The sequence below is a fragment of the Mustelus asterias genome, chromosome 6 (genome assembly GCF_964213995.1).
Source record: "Mustelus asterias chromosome 6, sMusAst1.hap1.1, whole genome shotgun sequence".
NCBI lineage: Eukaryota > Metazoa > Chordata > Chondrichthyes > Carcharhiniformes > Triakidae > Mustelus > Mustelus asterias.
In genome coordinates this window covers 89,434,228-89,452,298 of record NC_135806.1, presented here as the reverse complement: position 1 = coordinate 89,452,298, position 18,071 = coordinate 89,434,228, and the positions used below count along the sequence as shown (strand labels likewise).

The 18,071-nt window shown below is 42.4% G+C and overlaps 1 protein-coding gene across 2 annotated transcripts in view; it reads right to left on the bottom strand.

Moving 5' to 3' along the window:
* The window catches only part of nudt12 (nudix (nucleoside diphosphate linked moiety X)-type motif 12), a 28,697-nt gene extending 13,573 nt beyond the window's left edge, over nucleotides 1–15,124 (bottom strand). Inside the window, exons 1-5 of one of the 2 annotated variants that reach the window (XM_078215411.1) lie at nucleotides 15,073–15,124; nucleotides 11,608–11,829; nucleotides 9,961–10,550; nucleotides 6,205–6,372; nucleotides 2,993–3,106 (exon numbers count right to left, since the gene is read on the bottom strand). In XM_078215411.1, the coding sequence (XP_078071537.1) occupies nucleotides 2,993–3,106; nucleotides 6,205–6,372; nucleotides 9,961–10,550; nucleotides 11,608–11,813 (1,078 nt within the window). In that variant the 5' untranslated portion in view covers nucleotides 11,814–11,829; nucleotides 15,073–15,124. The remainder of the gene's footprint in view (nucleotides 1–2,992; nucleotides 3,107–6,204; nucleotides 6,373–9,960; nucleotides 10,551–11,607; nucleotides 11,830–15,072) is intronic. The other variant, XM_078215413.1, reaches the window with a different exon arrangement.
* Nucleotides 15,125–18,071: the final 2,947 nt, after the last annotated feature.

Below are 18,071 nucleotides of genomic sequence, written 5' to 3'. Positions count from 1 at the left end.
TGTTAAAATGGGGATTTGCTTTCCATTAGCGGGCCCGCTAGCCTCTCCCCCTCCCACCAGGAGCGTTTCACTCCAGTGGGGTTTACAAGAGCTCCAGCTCAACCCTGCTGGAGTGAAGGGAGGCCATAGAGGATCCCCAATAGATTGGGGGTAAGGGGGGTGCCCCCTGGGCATTGCCAACCTGGCTCCCTGGCACTGCTCAAGGGGCAAGGTGGCAATGTCCAAGTTCTAAGAATCTATCGCGGACTTTATTTTAAATGAAACATTCACATTTATAAACGAAATTCACCACATTTACATTCTTATAATTACAAAATCCCTTAGAAGAACAAACATTTTGTGCAAATATTTAATCCCTTTTCAAAAAGCATTTAAATTAATAGTTCAATGGAAGGTTGTGAAATCAGACAAGAAGCAAAAATTCAGTCATAACTCTCAGGCTTCTGTCAACTTACAGAATGAAATAGCAAACAATTATTTTTTTAACATCTAACATTTTTTTTCCCAAAGATTTAAAGCGCAGGTGTTTTAAATGCCTTGACAGTTTAACAGTTCCTCCTGAAAGTCGCTCTTCACAATTCCTCTCAACAGTTCCAATCGGTTTATTTGCTTTTTGCACACATTCATGTGCACCTTTCGCCATCTCATAGGGCACTTTATGTCTCCCAAAGGACACCTGACCTTCTACAAAGGACCACAGCCGAAGGGGTACCCCCATCTCTCCAAAAGAATACCTCATTTCTCCAAAGGAATCTGCAAAGTTTAAACCCGTATCTCCCAGCTCTAATCTGCATACACCATGTTTCCTTTGCTGGCTAATAAAAATCAGATGTGGCTGTTTTATATAGCAGTTGCGAATGTAAAACGCGCATGTGCAAATCCTGCCTTGCCCCTTTCCCACCCCCGTGAAAATGGTCAGTACTCTGTTTGAGGCTGGGACTTCCACCATTTTCAAAAATGACATAGTGGCTCTCAGTGTCTAAATCCCCCTGCTCTTCTACTCTTTTGAAAGTGTGTATTTCCCCTCCTTATTCTACCTCAGTTTGCCCTGAGATCTATCTGCCCAATCAATTTAGCTGGCTCTGCTCTACCAAAGGCTTTTAACTGTTCTTTTCAGTTAACCAGGATCCCAGTTTTGGACCTCATTGACTGAATTATTTCATCACCTATTTTCCACCATAAAATGAACGCTGTTGAAAAGTTCTGTCTTGGACAGGAGTAGAAATGTAATCTTTTGAAAAGTAAATTTATGTGAACACCAGATTTGTTATTGATGCTTTTTTAAATGTTTAATGTCATACACAGGCTCTTGTTACAGAAAATAAATGTTCTGTTGCTATCAGGTTAGAGTCCTGGGGAAATTAAAGTTGAATCTACGGGCATCAGTTTTTGGACACTTACCAGAAACAGAGCGGCTGTAGCTTTTATTCAATTACTTCACTTCAAGTGGCAAAAACAAGCTGAATCCTATTCTAACTATTATTGAGGTCTAGAAACATTGAAACATAGAAACTAGAAGCAGGAGTAGGCCATTCGGCCCTTCAAGCCTGCTCCGCCATTTATTTTGATCATGGCTGATCATCGAATTCAATATCCTGATCCCCCCTTTTCCCCATATCCCTGATCCCTTTAGCCCCAAGAGCTATATCTAATGTCGTCTTGAAATCAGACATTTTGGCCTCAACTGTTTTCTGTGGTAGTGAATTCCACACATTCACCTTCCTCTGAGTGAAGAAATTTCTCCTCGCCTCAGTTCTAAAAGATTTACCCTCAATCTATGGTTTTCCTCAATCTATGATCCCGAGTTCTGGACTCCCCCACCATTGGGAACATTCTTTCTGAATCTACCCTTTCTAACCCTGCTAGAATTTTATAAGTTTCTATGAGATCCCCTCTCTCTCTTCTAAACTCCAGTGAATATAATCCTAACCGATTTAGATTCTGCTCATCTGACAGATCTGCCATCCCAGGAATCAGTCTGGTAAACCCTCGCTGCACTCATTCTATAGCAAGGACATCCTTCCTCAGATAAGAACACCAAAACTGCACACAATACTCCAGATGTGGCCTCACCAACGCTCTGCACAATTGCAGTAAAACATTCCTATTCCTATACTGAAATTGTCTTGCTATGAAGGCTAACATACCATTTGCCTTCTTTACTGCCTGCTGTACCTGCATGCTTAGTTTCAGCGACTGATGCATGAGGACACCAAGGTCTCACTGAGTATCCACCTCTCTCAATTTACACCCATTCAAATAACCCGTCTTCCTATTATTGCTACCAAGTGGGTAACCTCACATTTATCCACGTTATCCTGCATTCGTCATGTATAAACCTCTTCCTTCATGGTTTCTCTAAACCATGATTCCTCCCCTCTGATCTCAAACAAAATTTGTCAAACTTACACATGTGCTGTTCTCACCAGCGGAATTCTCCAGTCGTACCAGCAGCGCGCCCCCGCCCGTGAGTTTTGCAGCAGCATGGGGTGACGTCAATGGGAAATCCATTGACCATGGTGGGACCAGAGAATCCCGCCGCTAACGAACAGCGCGCTGCCTCCCACTATCAGGAAGCACACGGCCAGAAAGTCTCATCCAATATCTCAATTCTTGGTTTGCATTTTTATGGCCTTATTAACTTGCGCATGGCTAGTATTGGTGTATATCTGTGTATATTTTCTGACTTGCATTACTTTAATACCTGTTAAAAATAAATAATTCCTTCCAATGTCATAGTAACATTGATTGAAAACCCGTGACCATTGAAAGGGTGAATTATAACTGTCTGTGCTGAGTTAAGGGGCCTATTTTCTATTATTTTCCTTGATCTGGCTCTTTCTGAGAAATCTGTCACAAAGCAGCAGACCTGCACCAAGCAGTCAAATGCATCACTTTTTCCAAGCTTGTTAAACCATATTGCTTTCATAAAGACATCTCAAAATAAAACAGTAAAATTGATTTTTTCATACGACATGAAACCTTCTCTCACCTGGTTCAATAAATCCTGCCAGACAGGAAAACATTCCTGGAGGGTATCGCTTCTGTCTTCCCAGAAGGCAACTATTGCCATCAGGATGAATGACCAGCATTATTACAACTGGATCTGCAGGACGTAAAAATATCAGAATAGTTTTATAAAGTCCACATATGCCTTAACCTGATAAACGCTTTTAAAAGATGCCCCTTCTAAACGTGTACATCCCAGATGATACACGAGAATACTCTGCACAGTCAGCTGTACACTCCATCCTTTATTCCATAAATGGAAGTGACTGAAAATGTGACAGAAGGGATTAAGTGAAGCATAAGATGGATGAGCTGCATAAAGCTTGGTACTTTGGTAGGACTCTTGCCTCAGTTTGAGAAGGTAGGACTCAAGCTGTACTCTAAGATTTGTGTCCATAAGTTAGATTGATAGTCTAGTGCAGGACAAAGCGGTTATGACCTTTAGATGAGTTAAATGGAAGAGCCATCAGCCTCCAGCTGTTCACGTGGTTGCTGAAATCTGTCGATCCATTATCTGAGGAATGCCAGGGAGTTGTCCCTGAGGTAAATTCAGAATTCCCATCTTTCCAGCATTGACCCCCGTCCCCCCCCCCCCCCCCCAGCCCCACTCAGACAGCATGAGTCAGAGACCAGTCTGCAACAATGTAGCCTTTATTCTCTAGACTCACTTTCCTTCAACCATGGAGTAATGTGGGGATGTTGCAACATTCCTCTCTCAAATGCCACCCATCACATTGCTATTTTGGGGATCTTGCTGTGTGCAAAATATCTCCAATGCTTGCTCAAATAATAGTGATTCCACTTGTTAGTGTGAGAACTGATAGATGTGAAGATGTGCTACATTTCCCTTGATTTGCACATAAAGACTCAGACCAGAAATTGTCTCTTACACATATTTTGGTGCACTCAACAAACATAAGTGGAAAAGAGAGACCAGAATTTAATGCCCTCTCTGGGTGAAAGGGAAGCATTTAATCAGGTGAGGGAAGTCATCTTCCCATCCTGTCCTGATTAAGTCTGGGGTGTGGGAAGGCTCGTGGATGGCCTTCCTGCCCCACTGCCAATTGAGGTCCTTAAATGGGCGACTGATGTCCACTTCAGGCCTCATGCTACTGCTGCTGGTAGGGGTTGGTCCCTTTTTATCAGGTACTCACGTCTGATCGAGGAATTTTGCATTGGAAAGGGGTGGGAGGCTCCTAAAGCCACTCTTTTGCCCTCCTTTCTGACCCACCCTCCCAAACCTCCCCCATGACTCCCTCCCCTATGGTCTTGGTCCCTCCATGATCCTGGGCCTTGGGTGGGTGCATTACTGGCAGCATCCAATGCTTCTCCTTGGCGCTACCAAACAATGCACAGCTGTTGACATCTTACTGGTCATCAGATGTCAGCGGCAGGATTTCCACCCCAGGAAAGGCCCGCCACTGCCCAGTTAAGTGCCTGATTGGCACTTAATTTGGTGGGTCTTCCCGAAAATAGGCGATGCTGTCAGGCGAGATTACTGTTATTATTATTACTGTTAAATTCTGTACCAGTGGCTTACAAAGGTATGCCCATGTAAAACGGGATGTGCAGAATTGTATGAAATATTTGACCTATAACATAACTGATGTCTAGAGAAAATTCAAAGTCACTCCTGCATATTAAATCAACAATTCCAGTAGCTTTTTCTTGTAAACGACCTTTTCTACTTGCACTGTAATCTTAAAAAAATTATGTAGCATCACCCTGGCATCTCTATCTGTAAATTTTGCTAAGGCTCTGACCATTTAAAACTATTGTACTCTTTTACTGTTCTTTTATCCTTAATATGGTTCACAGTCCTTCACATTAAACTTTATCTGCTGCTTATTTGTCCACTCCATGAACCCAACTATATCTTCCTGTGATCTCACTACTTGAGTGGATCCACCAGATTGGAATGTAATGAAAGGAAGATTCATATTGTGCCTCTATGAGGCCTATTTCACTAATGTTCAATGGTGGCAGATATATCACCTGCGACCCAGCACTTGTCAATAAATTGCAGCAAACAGCCCACAATTTCCAACCGTACATTTTAATGGACAGAAGTTTATGGACAGTGCATTTGTGATTTTGCAACACCTGTTGCTGGTGGGAGAGGAGTGCGCAGAGGTATACTGGCCCTCACAATGTAACATCCTGCACACTGCGCAGCTAGTTACACATTTAGCAGACGAGGTAAAATTGTACAATCATGTTTATTTATTTAAAAAAAACAATTTGGGTGATCTCTGGCTCATTTTAAATGAGAAAGTCTTTGGCACAAAAAAATGTATTGAATAAAACTTACAATTGTATGTGTACCATTCAGATCATAACCTCATCTGTCTCTCCTTTACATGAATTTAATTTCATTAGAAAAAACTGTACTCCTGCATGCATGTTAAGCTCTCAGTGTGATAGGAATATTGTGCTGACTTTGTACTTGTAATATTGGAAATACAGCATCAGCATGTGTAGTGTGAAGCCACTGAATCATGTTCCAGTTCTGTTGTGCTGTGACTTCCAAGACCAATTCAGGAAGGAGTAACTGCGTCGGTAACAATCTAACAACTGGAGCCCACAGAATTCCCACAATCTATCCCATTCCCAACATGGTGATGACTTCTTGGACAAACAAGCATAACTTGCAAACAGTATACTGATTGCTCCACTGTCTGTAAGATTTTGAGTACTGCTGCCAAATTGAAGACATAATGAAACATTAATCATTAAATTATACCTCACTCTTGTTATTCATGATCAGCATGAATGAGAATAATAACTAAGATTATTATTTTATGTTATTGCTCTGAAGTCACCTCACTAATTCCCCTGTCAAACCCTAATATGTCTTGGCTAAGCAATAACTCTGGCTGTTCTGCTAGCAGGTCTCTGTCACTGCTGCTCTGACCCGGGTATAGGAAGTCCACATGTCTTTGTTTTTGACCCTCCCACCGCATTGCTGAGATTGGGAACTTTGTTGAGTGAGAAGAAGCGGACAAAACCTTTATTCCAGTGTTCTGCACTGTCTAGCACTTTTTGCCCAATGTGCTGCTATGGGAATGACCAATTTCATTGTTTATTAAAGTGAAAAATTAACTTTATAAACTGACAGTAAACCAAATCAAGATTGTACAATCTTTGAGCAAACTAAATAATTAGAAGAAAACATTTCCCCTCCATTTCCCCTACCTACACGTGGATAGCAAGTATTGTGAACACCCTGGAGGCTCGGACAGTTTTTCTTCAAGCAAGTCCTCTTGTAACCGCCATCTTGAACTTCTGTACTGCTTCCACAGGTAGGACAGAACATGTACCTACTGTGCCAGGCAAGGACAGACCTGGCCTGTGCCACCACACCTAAATAAAAAATAGTTACATACAACTTATATCAAGAAATGGACAGTTTGAAACACACTAAGTTTGCAAAAAATGCAAAATATTACAGGTGGAAATCTGAAGTAAACACAGAAAATGTTGGAGCCACTATCCGCAGATTGGTGGAATTGCAGATAGCGATAACGACCGTCAGAGGATACAGCAGGATATAGATCGGTTGGAGACTTGGGTGGAGAGATGGCAGATGGAGTTTAATCCAGACAAATGTGAGGTAATGAATTTTGGAAGTCTAATACAGATGGGAAATATACAGTAAATGGCAGAACCCTTAAGAGTATTGATAAGCAGAGGGATCTGGGTATACAGGTACACAGGTCACTGAAAGTGGCAACGCAATAGAGAAGGTTGTCAAGAAGGCATGCGGCATGCTTGCCTTCATTGGCCAGGGCATTGAGTTTAAAAATTGCCAAGTCATGTTGCAGCTTTATAGAACCTTAGTTAGGCCGCACTTAGTGTTGAATTCTGGTCGCCACACTACCAGAAGGATGTGGAGGCTTTAGAGAGGATACAGAAAAGATTTACCAGGATGTTGCCTGGAATAGAGGGCATTAGCTATGAGGAGAGGTTGGAGAAACTTAGTTTGTTCTCACTGGAATGATGGAGGTTGAGGGGAGACCTGATAAAAGTCTATAAGGTTACGAGGGGCATGGACAGAGTGGATAGTCAGAAGCTTTTTCCCAGGGTGGAATAGTCAAGCACTCGGGTTAATAGGTTTAAGATGTGAGGGGCAAGGTTTAAAGGAGATGTACGAGGCATGTTTTTTACACAGAGGGTGGTGGGTGCCTGGAACTCGCTGCAGGGGGAGGTAGTGGAAGCAGATACTTTTAACGGGCGTCCTTGACAAATATGTGAATAGGATGGGAATAGAGGGATATGGTCCCGGTAGGATAGGAGGTTTTAGTTCAGGCCGGCAGCATGGTTGGTGCAGAAAATATTGCAGATGGTGGAATCTGAAACAAAAACAGAAAATGCTGGAAAAACTCAGCAGGTCTGACAGCATCTGTGAAGAGAGAATAGAGCGAAGTGTCATCCAGACTCGAACGTTAGCTCTGTTCTCTCTCCACAGATGCTGCCAGTCCTGCTGAGTTTTTCCAGCACTTTCTGTTTTTGTTGCCTTTGGTCTTTAAATTTAAAAAGTGAGATTGAGTGTTGATTTAGTGTTTGAGGTCAGGATCGTCTGCACTCACATAAAATGGCTGCTGCACAGAAGCCATTGACAGAATACTGAGAGGCCTAAATATAATGGACATGGAGCGGATGTTTCCACTCGTGAGAGAGACTAGAACTCGAGGGCACAACCTCAGACTCAGCCATTCGGCCCATCGAGTCTGCTCCACCATTCAATCTTGGCTGATATGATTCTCATCCCTATTCTCCTGCCTTCTCCCCGTAAGCCTTGATCCCCTTATTGATCAAGAACCTATCTATCTCTGTCTTAAAGACACTCAATGACCTGACCTCCACAGCCCTCTGCGGCAACGAGTTCCACAGATTCACCACCATCTGGCTGAAGAAATTCCTCCTTATCTCAGTTTTAAAGGAGCATCCCTTCAGTCTGAGGTTGTGCCCTCGAGTTCTAGTCTCTCTCACGAGTGGAAACAAGCGCTCCATGTCCATTATATTTAGGCCTCTCAGTATTCTGTCAATGGCTTCTGTGCAGCAGCCATTTTATGTGAGTGCAGACGATCCTGACCTCAAACACTAAACCAACACTCAATCTCACTTTTTAAATTTAAAGACCAAAGGCAACAAAAACAGAAAGTGCTGGAAAAACTCAGCAGGACTGGCAGCATCTGTGGAGAGAGAACAGAGCTAATGTTCGAGTCTGGATGACCCTTCGCTCTATTCTCTCTTCACAGATGCTGTCAGACCTGCTGAGTTTTTCCAGCATTTTCTGTTTTTGTTTCAGATTCCACCATCTGCAATATTTTGCCTTTATCTTAAGATTTGGAATTCAGAAATAAAACTCTCACAGTGATTTGGTCACCCATTTTGCACTATGCCTAATATTCTTTTCCATGCTATTCATGTTTGGGGGCTAATTATAATTACCACAGTACTATGGGAGAGCTGGGAAATTGTGAGAGCATGCAGTAGCCCCTGCGGTAACAATTGTACTTGTTTTTAATTCTAAAACACTCTTCAATTATTGATTCTACCACTAACAACCTCAGTGCGCTACACATTTAAAATCTAAGGGTGCCAAAATACATTTAAGCAGAGGGAGTTTGGCAAACCTAAAGAACATGTAATGGACTGAAATACTGAACACTGAGCAGATTCCTAGTAAAGGAGACTGTTACGAATCAAAAATTGGATAAGACTGAACTTAAGCCATAAAACTAATCTTCAAAAGAGGGCCTTCAAAATTTATATGTTCTAAGTATAATATCATTAATAATTTACAAGGACAGTGGATTGAATAAGGCTATAAAATCCGCAATGTTAATGGACAACTTCAAACTATAAATGTAAAATGTTTCCATGAGTGTTCATGATCCCTCTTACTGAAGTCATCTTTATCCCATAACAATCAAGTGTCGTGGAACTGAATTGGTTTTCATTAGTAGAAAGGAAATATGGACCAGGTTTTTCAAATGTTGAAAGGGGTTACACAGATTGAAAAATCATTGCATATGGACTGTGAGTGCAGAACTGGAGGATATGGGAATAAAGCGAACATATCTTTAAAAGTTTCCAGATGAGGCGAGTCCCCTCCCAAGTTTTGTATAAGGGAGAAGTGTTCAAAACCATGTCAGATCTGAACTGAGCTGATAGGGAGAAACTGTTTCCATTGTTAGAATGGTCGCGAACCAAAGGATACCAATTTAAAGCAATTGGCAAAAGACCCACAGGCAACAGGGAGAAAACTGTTTTGATGCAGTAGTGGTTAGGATCTGGAATGTACTACCTGAGATTGTGAAGGAGGCAGATTCAACTGTATCTTTCAAAAAGGAATAGGATAATTATCCAACAGTAAAAGGTTTTTAGGGCTCCTGGGAAAAAGTAAGGAGAGGGGGGAGCGGGTGTGCTGACTTGCTTGTGCAGAGAAACAGCATGGACGTGGAGAGGTCAAATGGTCTCCTTCTGTGCAGCAGCCATTTTATGATTCTATAAATGGTGGATTAGACTTCCAGTTACAATAGTTAATGTTGATTTCATAAACGCCTTCAAGGAAGATCTGTTTTGGAGTGAAATTGAAGGCTATAAGAATAAAAGAGAAAAGATAATCAACTGAGTTATGGAACATTTTGGGCCCAGTGAAATATCATTCCAAGGAATATATTACACAGAACTCAAGTTTCAAATTTTCTTTGGGGGGGAGGGGATCAGGAAGAAACTTTGCAGAATCTATTTTTGGGAGCTTGAAAAGGGTTGAGTTCATGCCCTTTCCTTATTCCCTATTTCTAACTGAAGTTTTTACTGTAAATTTACAGACCAAATGGAAGTTAAAACGCAAGCAAAGCAATCTGCAGTGGCTGAATATTTTTCCTATTTACATCCATAGATCCGGGCAGCAATTCATTACTGACATGCTTTAATACTCACCGGCTTCCTCTTCATTTAAGTTCAATAGATGTGGGATGAGTGGTTGGAGAAAGGAACAGTCTGGGTATTTAACCCTCAATTTTTCTGTAGCAACAAAATCTGCATTTATCGCAAACCAAGCAACAAGCCCATCATCCTCGGTGAAAGCACTGCCTCCTGCTGATTTAACACAAGATCCAGAATTATTTCCCTGCAGCTCCGCTCCGAGGAAAATAGAAGTGACTTCTGATTCGGCCGAGATCTGCTCTATGTCCTCATAATGCAATCTGCAGAGGTGGATGTTAATTTTTCCAGAGTTTTCACATTTCGCTGAAGTAACCAATGGATTTAAATTGGAAAACAAGATGTAGACAGTGGTTGGTTGAATCTGCTTGTCTTTTAGCCAGTTAGAGTTGCTTCTTTTTTCACTTAGTCTATTGAGCAAAGTTCTGCCGAAATAATTTTCATTTTCTTCTGGGCCTTCATACCACATTCTTGATCTAGCACCAGGTTTGGGATTTGCCAACAAATCAGCGACAAGCTTATGCCCCCAGAACTTTGCAATATCCAGTGCTGTTTGTCCTGAATTATTTGAAATAGACCTATTGCACCTGGAGAAAAGCAAAAAGCACACAGTGTACTGAATTAGACTTCATTCACTCAGGACTCTGACCTTAGTTTTCCATCTATGTTTTTTCAAAAGGTTACAAACTAGCTTTCAACTAAAATGATGCTGCCAGCATCAAAACCGGAGATATAGTAGACCTTTGCTGGCCATTGTCAAAATGTTTTAACCTGGACTATGTTACGCTGATTTGGTCAAAACAGCAAGGGCATTCTATAAACTAATCAGCGTAAGCAATAATGGGTACGACTGAACAAATTTCCCGGTAAATAATATAGTCTTATAAAGAATGATTCCCATAGCTTCCCTCCTCTGTCCAGGCTGAGTTACATGGTCAGAGCCAGAGCAGCAAGAGTATTAAAAGAGGCATCAATGCACATGGCAGCAGCGTAATTGCACAGCGTTCCCACATTCTAATCTCTATAATGTAGAAGTTTGCATTCACGGACTCAACTGAAGACAGTGCAGCAGTGTCCCCAAGGCTGAATAAGACTTACTGTCAAACTTCGCTTGTGAATAACTGCAACCTAGATAAGCTACTGCATGGTACCTGACATGGCTGGAAACATATCTATTATGATGTCAAAGCTTCTAAGAAAATAGAGAAAATTGCAAGTAAAAAAAGCACCAGGCTGTAGAAAAAGGCTGGGAGGCCAAGATTCCAGGCAAAACCTTATAATCAGTTCCTGATCTGAATTACAAACTAACAAATGACTACATGCTGATTGCCATAATTCAATTATCTTAGCAACTTTCTAAAAATACATTTTTTTTAACTGTTTAAACTCAGAAAGATTGTAAGGAGCTCAATTGTTTGCAAACTATAGAACTGTGCAATATGGTTAATATAACTCAGCAATTTTCAGAACAAGGGTTTTGCTTCCACAGCCAGCTCACTTTTATACTACAAATGAATCTGAGTATCATGAATTCTAGAGTTCCTGAAAACTTGATTCATGTTATCTGATGTGAACCAACAAGCCTAACTACAGCTATAGTTCTGACAGATTACTGAAACTATTCATTAAAGACTGCTCCTTTACCCCTTTTCAAGCAGTAGCTGGGAAACCTCAAAATGTCCATTCCTGCTGGCGTACATCAAAGCAGTCCAGCCTTTCTCATCCACTTCATCCACAAGAAAGCTGGAATAATTTAACATCGTTGACATTTTTGCTGCATCTCCTTTAGCTGCATTCTCATGGAACTTTTTGACCATTTCTTTCGCAGGATTGTTTTCAGCCTCTGCCATCCTTGTTTAGCCTAAACTGGCAAAGTATATATATTGAGTAAATTACATTCAATATGGAAAGTGTAGACAGCGACATTTAAGGAATTAATGTGAGGCATGTGGGATTTGTAAAAAAACAAAGGCTGCTATTTTTCATTGATGAGCAGTAATAATTATTTGTAAAAAGTAAAACACATGTTAGAAATATGAATTAAAAGTTGAAAATATGAGAAACAGAAATATAGGACATTTCAAGTGAGATCTTTTGTCAGAGCTATACAATAAAGGAAGTAAGAAACAATTTGCAAATGAATGTTCTCTTTATAGTTAACGCATAGACCCTGATCTGCTCTCTGGGTGGTCAGATATACAGTAAGAGTTTTAACAACACCAGGTTATAGTCCAACACGTTTATTTGGTAGCAAATACCATTAGCTTTCGGAGCGCTGCTCCTTCGTCAGATGGAGTGGAAATCTGCTCTCAAACTGGGCACAGAGACACAAAATCAAGTACTACCAAATAAACCTGTTGGACTTTAACCTGGTGTTGTTAAAACTCTTACTGTGTTTACCCCAGTCCAGTGCCGGCATCTCCACGTCAGATACACACCCAGAGAATGCACTAAGGAACCTCTCTGATGTTCCAGCACAAGGACTATGTGGAAATTGCTTGGGAAGTTTCAACTTCCAATGGGAAATTCACTAGTTAGAGTCAACGACTTGAGGGTTCTGACTTACTTACCTGAAAAGTTTTCCAGGAAATATTAAACAGAAAAAAAGTGTCTAACGTGACTATCCCGCTGACCCTCCAACTATCCCCGACCCTACCTCACCACCCTACCCACTTACCTCACTCATACACTCACTAATATGGCAGCAAGACCCACAGAAACAGGGATGATCCTGCACTTTAAAGAAGGACTCCGAGAACAGGTACACTTCGCATTTCTGAAGAGACCAGGTTCGGACTTCTGGGCCAGAAATGCGGAGCTTCATCTTTGCGCAAAAAAAGGAGTGGGGTGACAATGGAGAGGCGATTACCACTCCTCAGTTTTGGCCTTGTATAATTTTAAAAGTCTACCTTCCCAACAGAAAGTTTAAAGTTCATTTATTAGTGTCACAAGTTGGCTTACATTAAGACTGCATTGAAGTTACTGTGAAAATCCTCAAGTCGCCACACTCCGGTCAGTGCCTGTTCGGGTACACTGAGGGAGAATTTAGCATGGCCAATGCACCTAACCAGCATGTCTTTCGGATTGTGGGAGGAAACCAGAGCACCTGGAGGAAACCCACAAATGTGCAGATCCACACATTGACCCAAGTTAATGACAGTGACCCAAGCCGGGATTCGAACCCAGGAACCAGGTGCTGTGAGGCAGAAAGTTTGGGAGAACAGAGATTTCCTAACTATCTGGTGTCATAGCTTTGAGCTATTTTCTTAATATTTTATCACCTATGGTTTACCATTCATGTCATAATAGCAAATGACTTCAAATATTCTTCTGAGACAGATATTTACTTGCATTTCTTTCAACCTAGTACACTATTTTCACTGCTCATAATGTAGACTCATCCATATTCATAGAATCATAGAATGCCTACAGTGCAGAAGAGGCCATTCAGCCCATCAAATCTCACTGACTCTCTAACAGAGTATCTTACCCAAGCCCTACCTGCGCCCTATTCCTGTAACCGCACACATTTCCTATGGCTAATCCGTCGAGCCTACACATCTCGGGACACTAAGGGGCCAATCCACCAACTAACCTGCACATCTTTGGACTGTGGGAGGAAACTGGAGCAACCGGAAGAAACCCACGCAGACACGGGGAAACAAACCAAAGCAACTTTGCTAAATATCTCTTCCTTCTGCAAGAGTAGAGCCACTGGTGACTTGCCACTTTAACTATCTGACACTATTACTCTGAACTTGCATTTCAACACTGTTGCAATGAAGCTTGAGAGAGAACCTTATTCTTTTTGCTGATATCTGGCCTTAAAATTAACAAATTATGACTTTAACCCCAGCTTCCATATTTTCTTGTCCAGTAGGGACTGGTAATGTAGGATGTGTGTATTGGGAGGATGTGGATTGGTGTATGGGGATGACCTTGCAGTATACAGCTAACAGGATGGTGTGCCCCTTTGGTATTTATATGCCTTTTTTCCCCCTATGTCCCTAGGCCACTGGAACCTTCTGCATTTCCTAAGTTTCTCACCCCCTCTGGATCTGCTATATATATTTTATATCTGTAAATTCTCTCATTGTGCCTTCTTTTATCTTATCGTGATTGCAATTTAATCATTCCCTGTTCTGATTATTTCACAGTTTTGTGTTTTAATAGATGTGTTTATTCGCCTCACTTCCAGTTCATTCGCTCTGTTCCTCTTTATAAGCTGTTCATCTGTAACATCTCCCAGTTCTGATGAAAGGTCTTATCTGAAATCCTAATCCTGCTTTAATTCCTTCACAGATGCTGTCTGCCCTGCTCAGATTTTTCTGTTTTTATTGCAGACCCCAACATTTGGACTATATTGCGTTCAGTAAATCACTCGTCTCGAAGTCTGCTCTATTCACTCCCATGTGTAGGGTGGGGGATCAGAGGAGTGGGTTTATTGCCCTTTTGCAGCTGCCTGCTAGTAAGCTAAACAAAATCAATGTGTGAAATGGAGTGGGATGAAAAACTGAGAAACCGATTCGCCATCCGATTCATCGTGGAAAAAAATGTTTGTAATACACACACACACACACATATATATATAAACAAACACCTTGTTCATAATAAAACCTGTCTCTTTATTGAAATACTGCCCGTATCCTGTATTGTGGGAGTCAGGTAGATGCATTTTGCGTGCCCAGTTTATCTCCATACTTATATAAAGACAAAACACTGCGGATGTCTCTATCCTCTCTGCACTGTCTCTATCTGTGGCTGGAGAAACCGTGCTTCCGCCTTCCAGATGTTTCTGTTCTGGAAACAACTCTGCAACTCCCCAAAACTTTACCCTCTTTCCCCGCCCGAGAAAATGGATAAACTTCTTGCAGTGTAAATCGAATCAGCAAAAGGACTGTTCTCAGCCCGAGAGATGATGCCATTCCCGTGCCCTCCTGAACAACAAATAAACGACTGGCCGAAATGGAAGGAGTGTCATTTCCCTTTGAAAATTATTTTTGTTTGTTTATTTGCTGTTCGGGCACTGGACGAATGGGACGTTTTCCCCGGGACTGAGCCCTTTACAAAAAGGTCAGCGCTGCAAACAGGAAAGAAGCGCAAACTTACACCGAAAGACGAGCAGGAAATGCCAGGCTGGGAGCGACCAGTATCTCAGTGTAAAAGTCACACTGACAGAGCGGGGAGGACTTTGTACATTTCACAAACACAGCGGGTCTGAAATGTGCAAACCATGTTCACCACCCCCCATCCCCCAAAAAACTTGATTCTTTTGCCATTAAATCAGAAATAGGCGAAGATCTGAGATTTAATAATTTACAACCGAGAGTCTCTCGGCCTCACGAGTCGTTGCATTCCGGGAGTTGTAGTTCTCACTCTGAACTTCCTCAGTGACATTGCTGCCAGTCACAGAGGGCTCCCTCCGGATTGCACATTTGAACAGACTCTCATTGAACAAATCACCGACAATTCTCTTAAAGTTTAAAGTTTAAGTTTATATACTAGTGTCACAAGCTGGCTTACATTTACTCTGCAGTGAAGTTACTGTGAAAATCCCCTAGTCGCCACACTTGGGCACCTATTCGGGTACACCGAGGGAGAATTTAGCATGGCCAATGCACCTAACCAGCATGTCTTTCGGACATGCTGGTTAGGTGCATGGGAGGAAACTGGAGCATCCGGAGGAAACCCACGCAGACACGGGGAGAACGTGCAGACTCTATACAGACTGTGACTCAAGCCAGGAATTGAACCTGGGTCCCTGGCGCTGTTAGGCAGCAGTACTAACCACTGTGCTACCATGCCACCCTATCTCTGTATTTACATTAGTGGCTGTCCCCCTCCCCGGCGTTGCTCCTTGGAGAGTTTGAAGACAATTTGGTCCATCATGTACATAGCGTTTGACAGGGAAACTCTTATGAAATACAAAATAAGGGATCCTTCCATGGACGGGGTGAGAGGAATGGGTCTTGAGACCATAACAGCAAGGGGGATGGGTTTAAAATCAACAAGAACCTAATCTAGTTGAGTCACACAACATTATCACCTACCGGCTTGCAGCCCCACCCAAACCATTCAGACTCAAACTGGAGACTTCCAGGATCAGTTTCTCACAGGCTATCCTGAAATATTGGACAAAAAGATATCTTCAGGGACATGAGACAATAAAAAAGGGGCAATTCCTTGGCATAGGGGATAGTTGGCCACCCAGGATAATCTAGTTTAAAATGTACAGAGTGAGAACAATCTAGTCCATAGTATACAATGTTGTTCTACACCATTTGGTGATGCCATGGCTCATTGACTCCCCCAAATTCTATCTCGTTACGTCTTTGGTTCCACTCTCATTACTTTTTGCAGGACTGGGTGCTTTTATTCCTTTACATTTTGTTTTAATTCCCTGTTATTTTATTCTCACCAGGGCAACAAATGAAATGAATCACACCTTTTCTACTTTGGAAGGATTGATTAGAGCTGGAAGCCAGCATGAGAAGCTGCCAATATATTAATGTCCTTTAGGGAAAGAAAACTGTCATCCTTACCTGGTCTGACCTACATGTGACTTCAGATCCACAACAATGTGATTGACTCATAACTGCCCCTCAGGGGCAATTAGGGATGGGCAATAAATGTCAGTGATGCCTACGTCCCATTAAAAATACATCTTTAAAAAAAGCCCCTGGACAGAATTAGGACTGAAAACATCTAGTAAATATAGAAATTGTTGGAAACACTGGGCAGGTCAGGGGGCAACATCTCTGGAGAGGGACACAGAGTTAATGGCCAGGAATTAACCTCTGGAGATGATCTGGGACATGGGAGGACTGGCAAAATGGCAGCAGGAGGTGTTGGGAGGCATTGATGCCAGCAACAGGATATTCAAGAGGTGGTAACAGCAATGTGTCGGCCTCCCACTGACTGGAGACAGGAAGCCAATTAATCCAATTAGCTGAATTATTAACAGCCATTTTATGCCTCCGATAGTATTTTATTGGCATCAGAATGGCCTCTTGCTAGATTTATGGGGAGGCCACCAAGTACATTGAGGTAGCCTTTTGAGAGCTACATGTCCTGTGGTGGGGGACAGCTGGCAGCAGCCTCCCCTGCTGCTCTATCGCCACCGCTGGAAGGGTTCACTCCCTGCCCCTGAGCTACGTTCTGCCTACTTGTCTCTGGCACATGGGGGAAAAAAATCCCCATCAGCCCCTTGAGGGCAACTTCAACATGGACGGGCCATTTCCTATTCCTTGTAATCTTAGCAGTGGCCACCTCTATTGCTGGCGCTGATGAGCTGCCTCATTGGGAGGGCAGCATCCAATTGGCTGCTGTTGGGCCCCCTTCTGGGGTGGCGCCATTCACCCTCATGGGGTTCTTGGTACCCATGTTGGTCTCAGTAGCAGGACTGACAACATGCTAGTAAAACTCCGGTGAACTTTGCAGTGTGAAAACAGCTTCAGATCTCCTTGAGTTTTTAATATATTTGAAATGTAATGTCATCCACCCAGAATTTAAAGGTGATAGCTATTGAGCTGATTTCCTGACTTGTCCAGCCATTTCCTTCAGTGCAAATGTCAAGGAAAAGTGGTGGATTATTTCTTTCTTTAGCAGTGTCACAAGTAGGCTTACATTAACACTGCAATGAAGTTACTGTGAAAATCCCCTGGTTGTCACACTCTGGCACCTGTTCGGGTACACTGAGGGAAAATTTAGCATGGTCAATGCATCTAACCAGCACGTCTTTCGGACTGTGGGAGGAAACCGGAGCACCCGTAGGAAACCCACGCAGATACAGGGAGAACGTGCAGACTCCACACAGACAGTGACCCAAGCCAGGAATCGAACCCGGGTCCCTGGCATTGTGAGGCAGCAGTGTTAACCATTGTGCCACCGTGCCGCCCCACATTGTCCTTCCCCCCCACTTTACATCGGTGTCCATGTGTTGTAGCTGAGTGGAAATGGTTGAGCTCTTGCTTTAGGTGCGGCTTTTGATGAGATTCAGACGCTGTTGACAGGATTTCCTTGTCTAATTTACCTGCAAGAACTTAGTGAATACTGCTTTCCCCAATGAAACACAGCACTGTGACTTTTCCCTCAAAATGGTTTCTTGA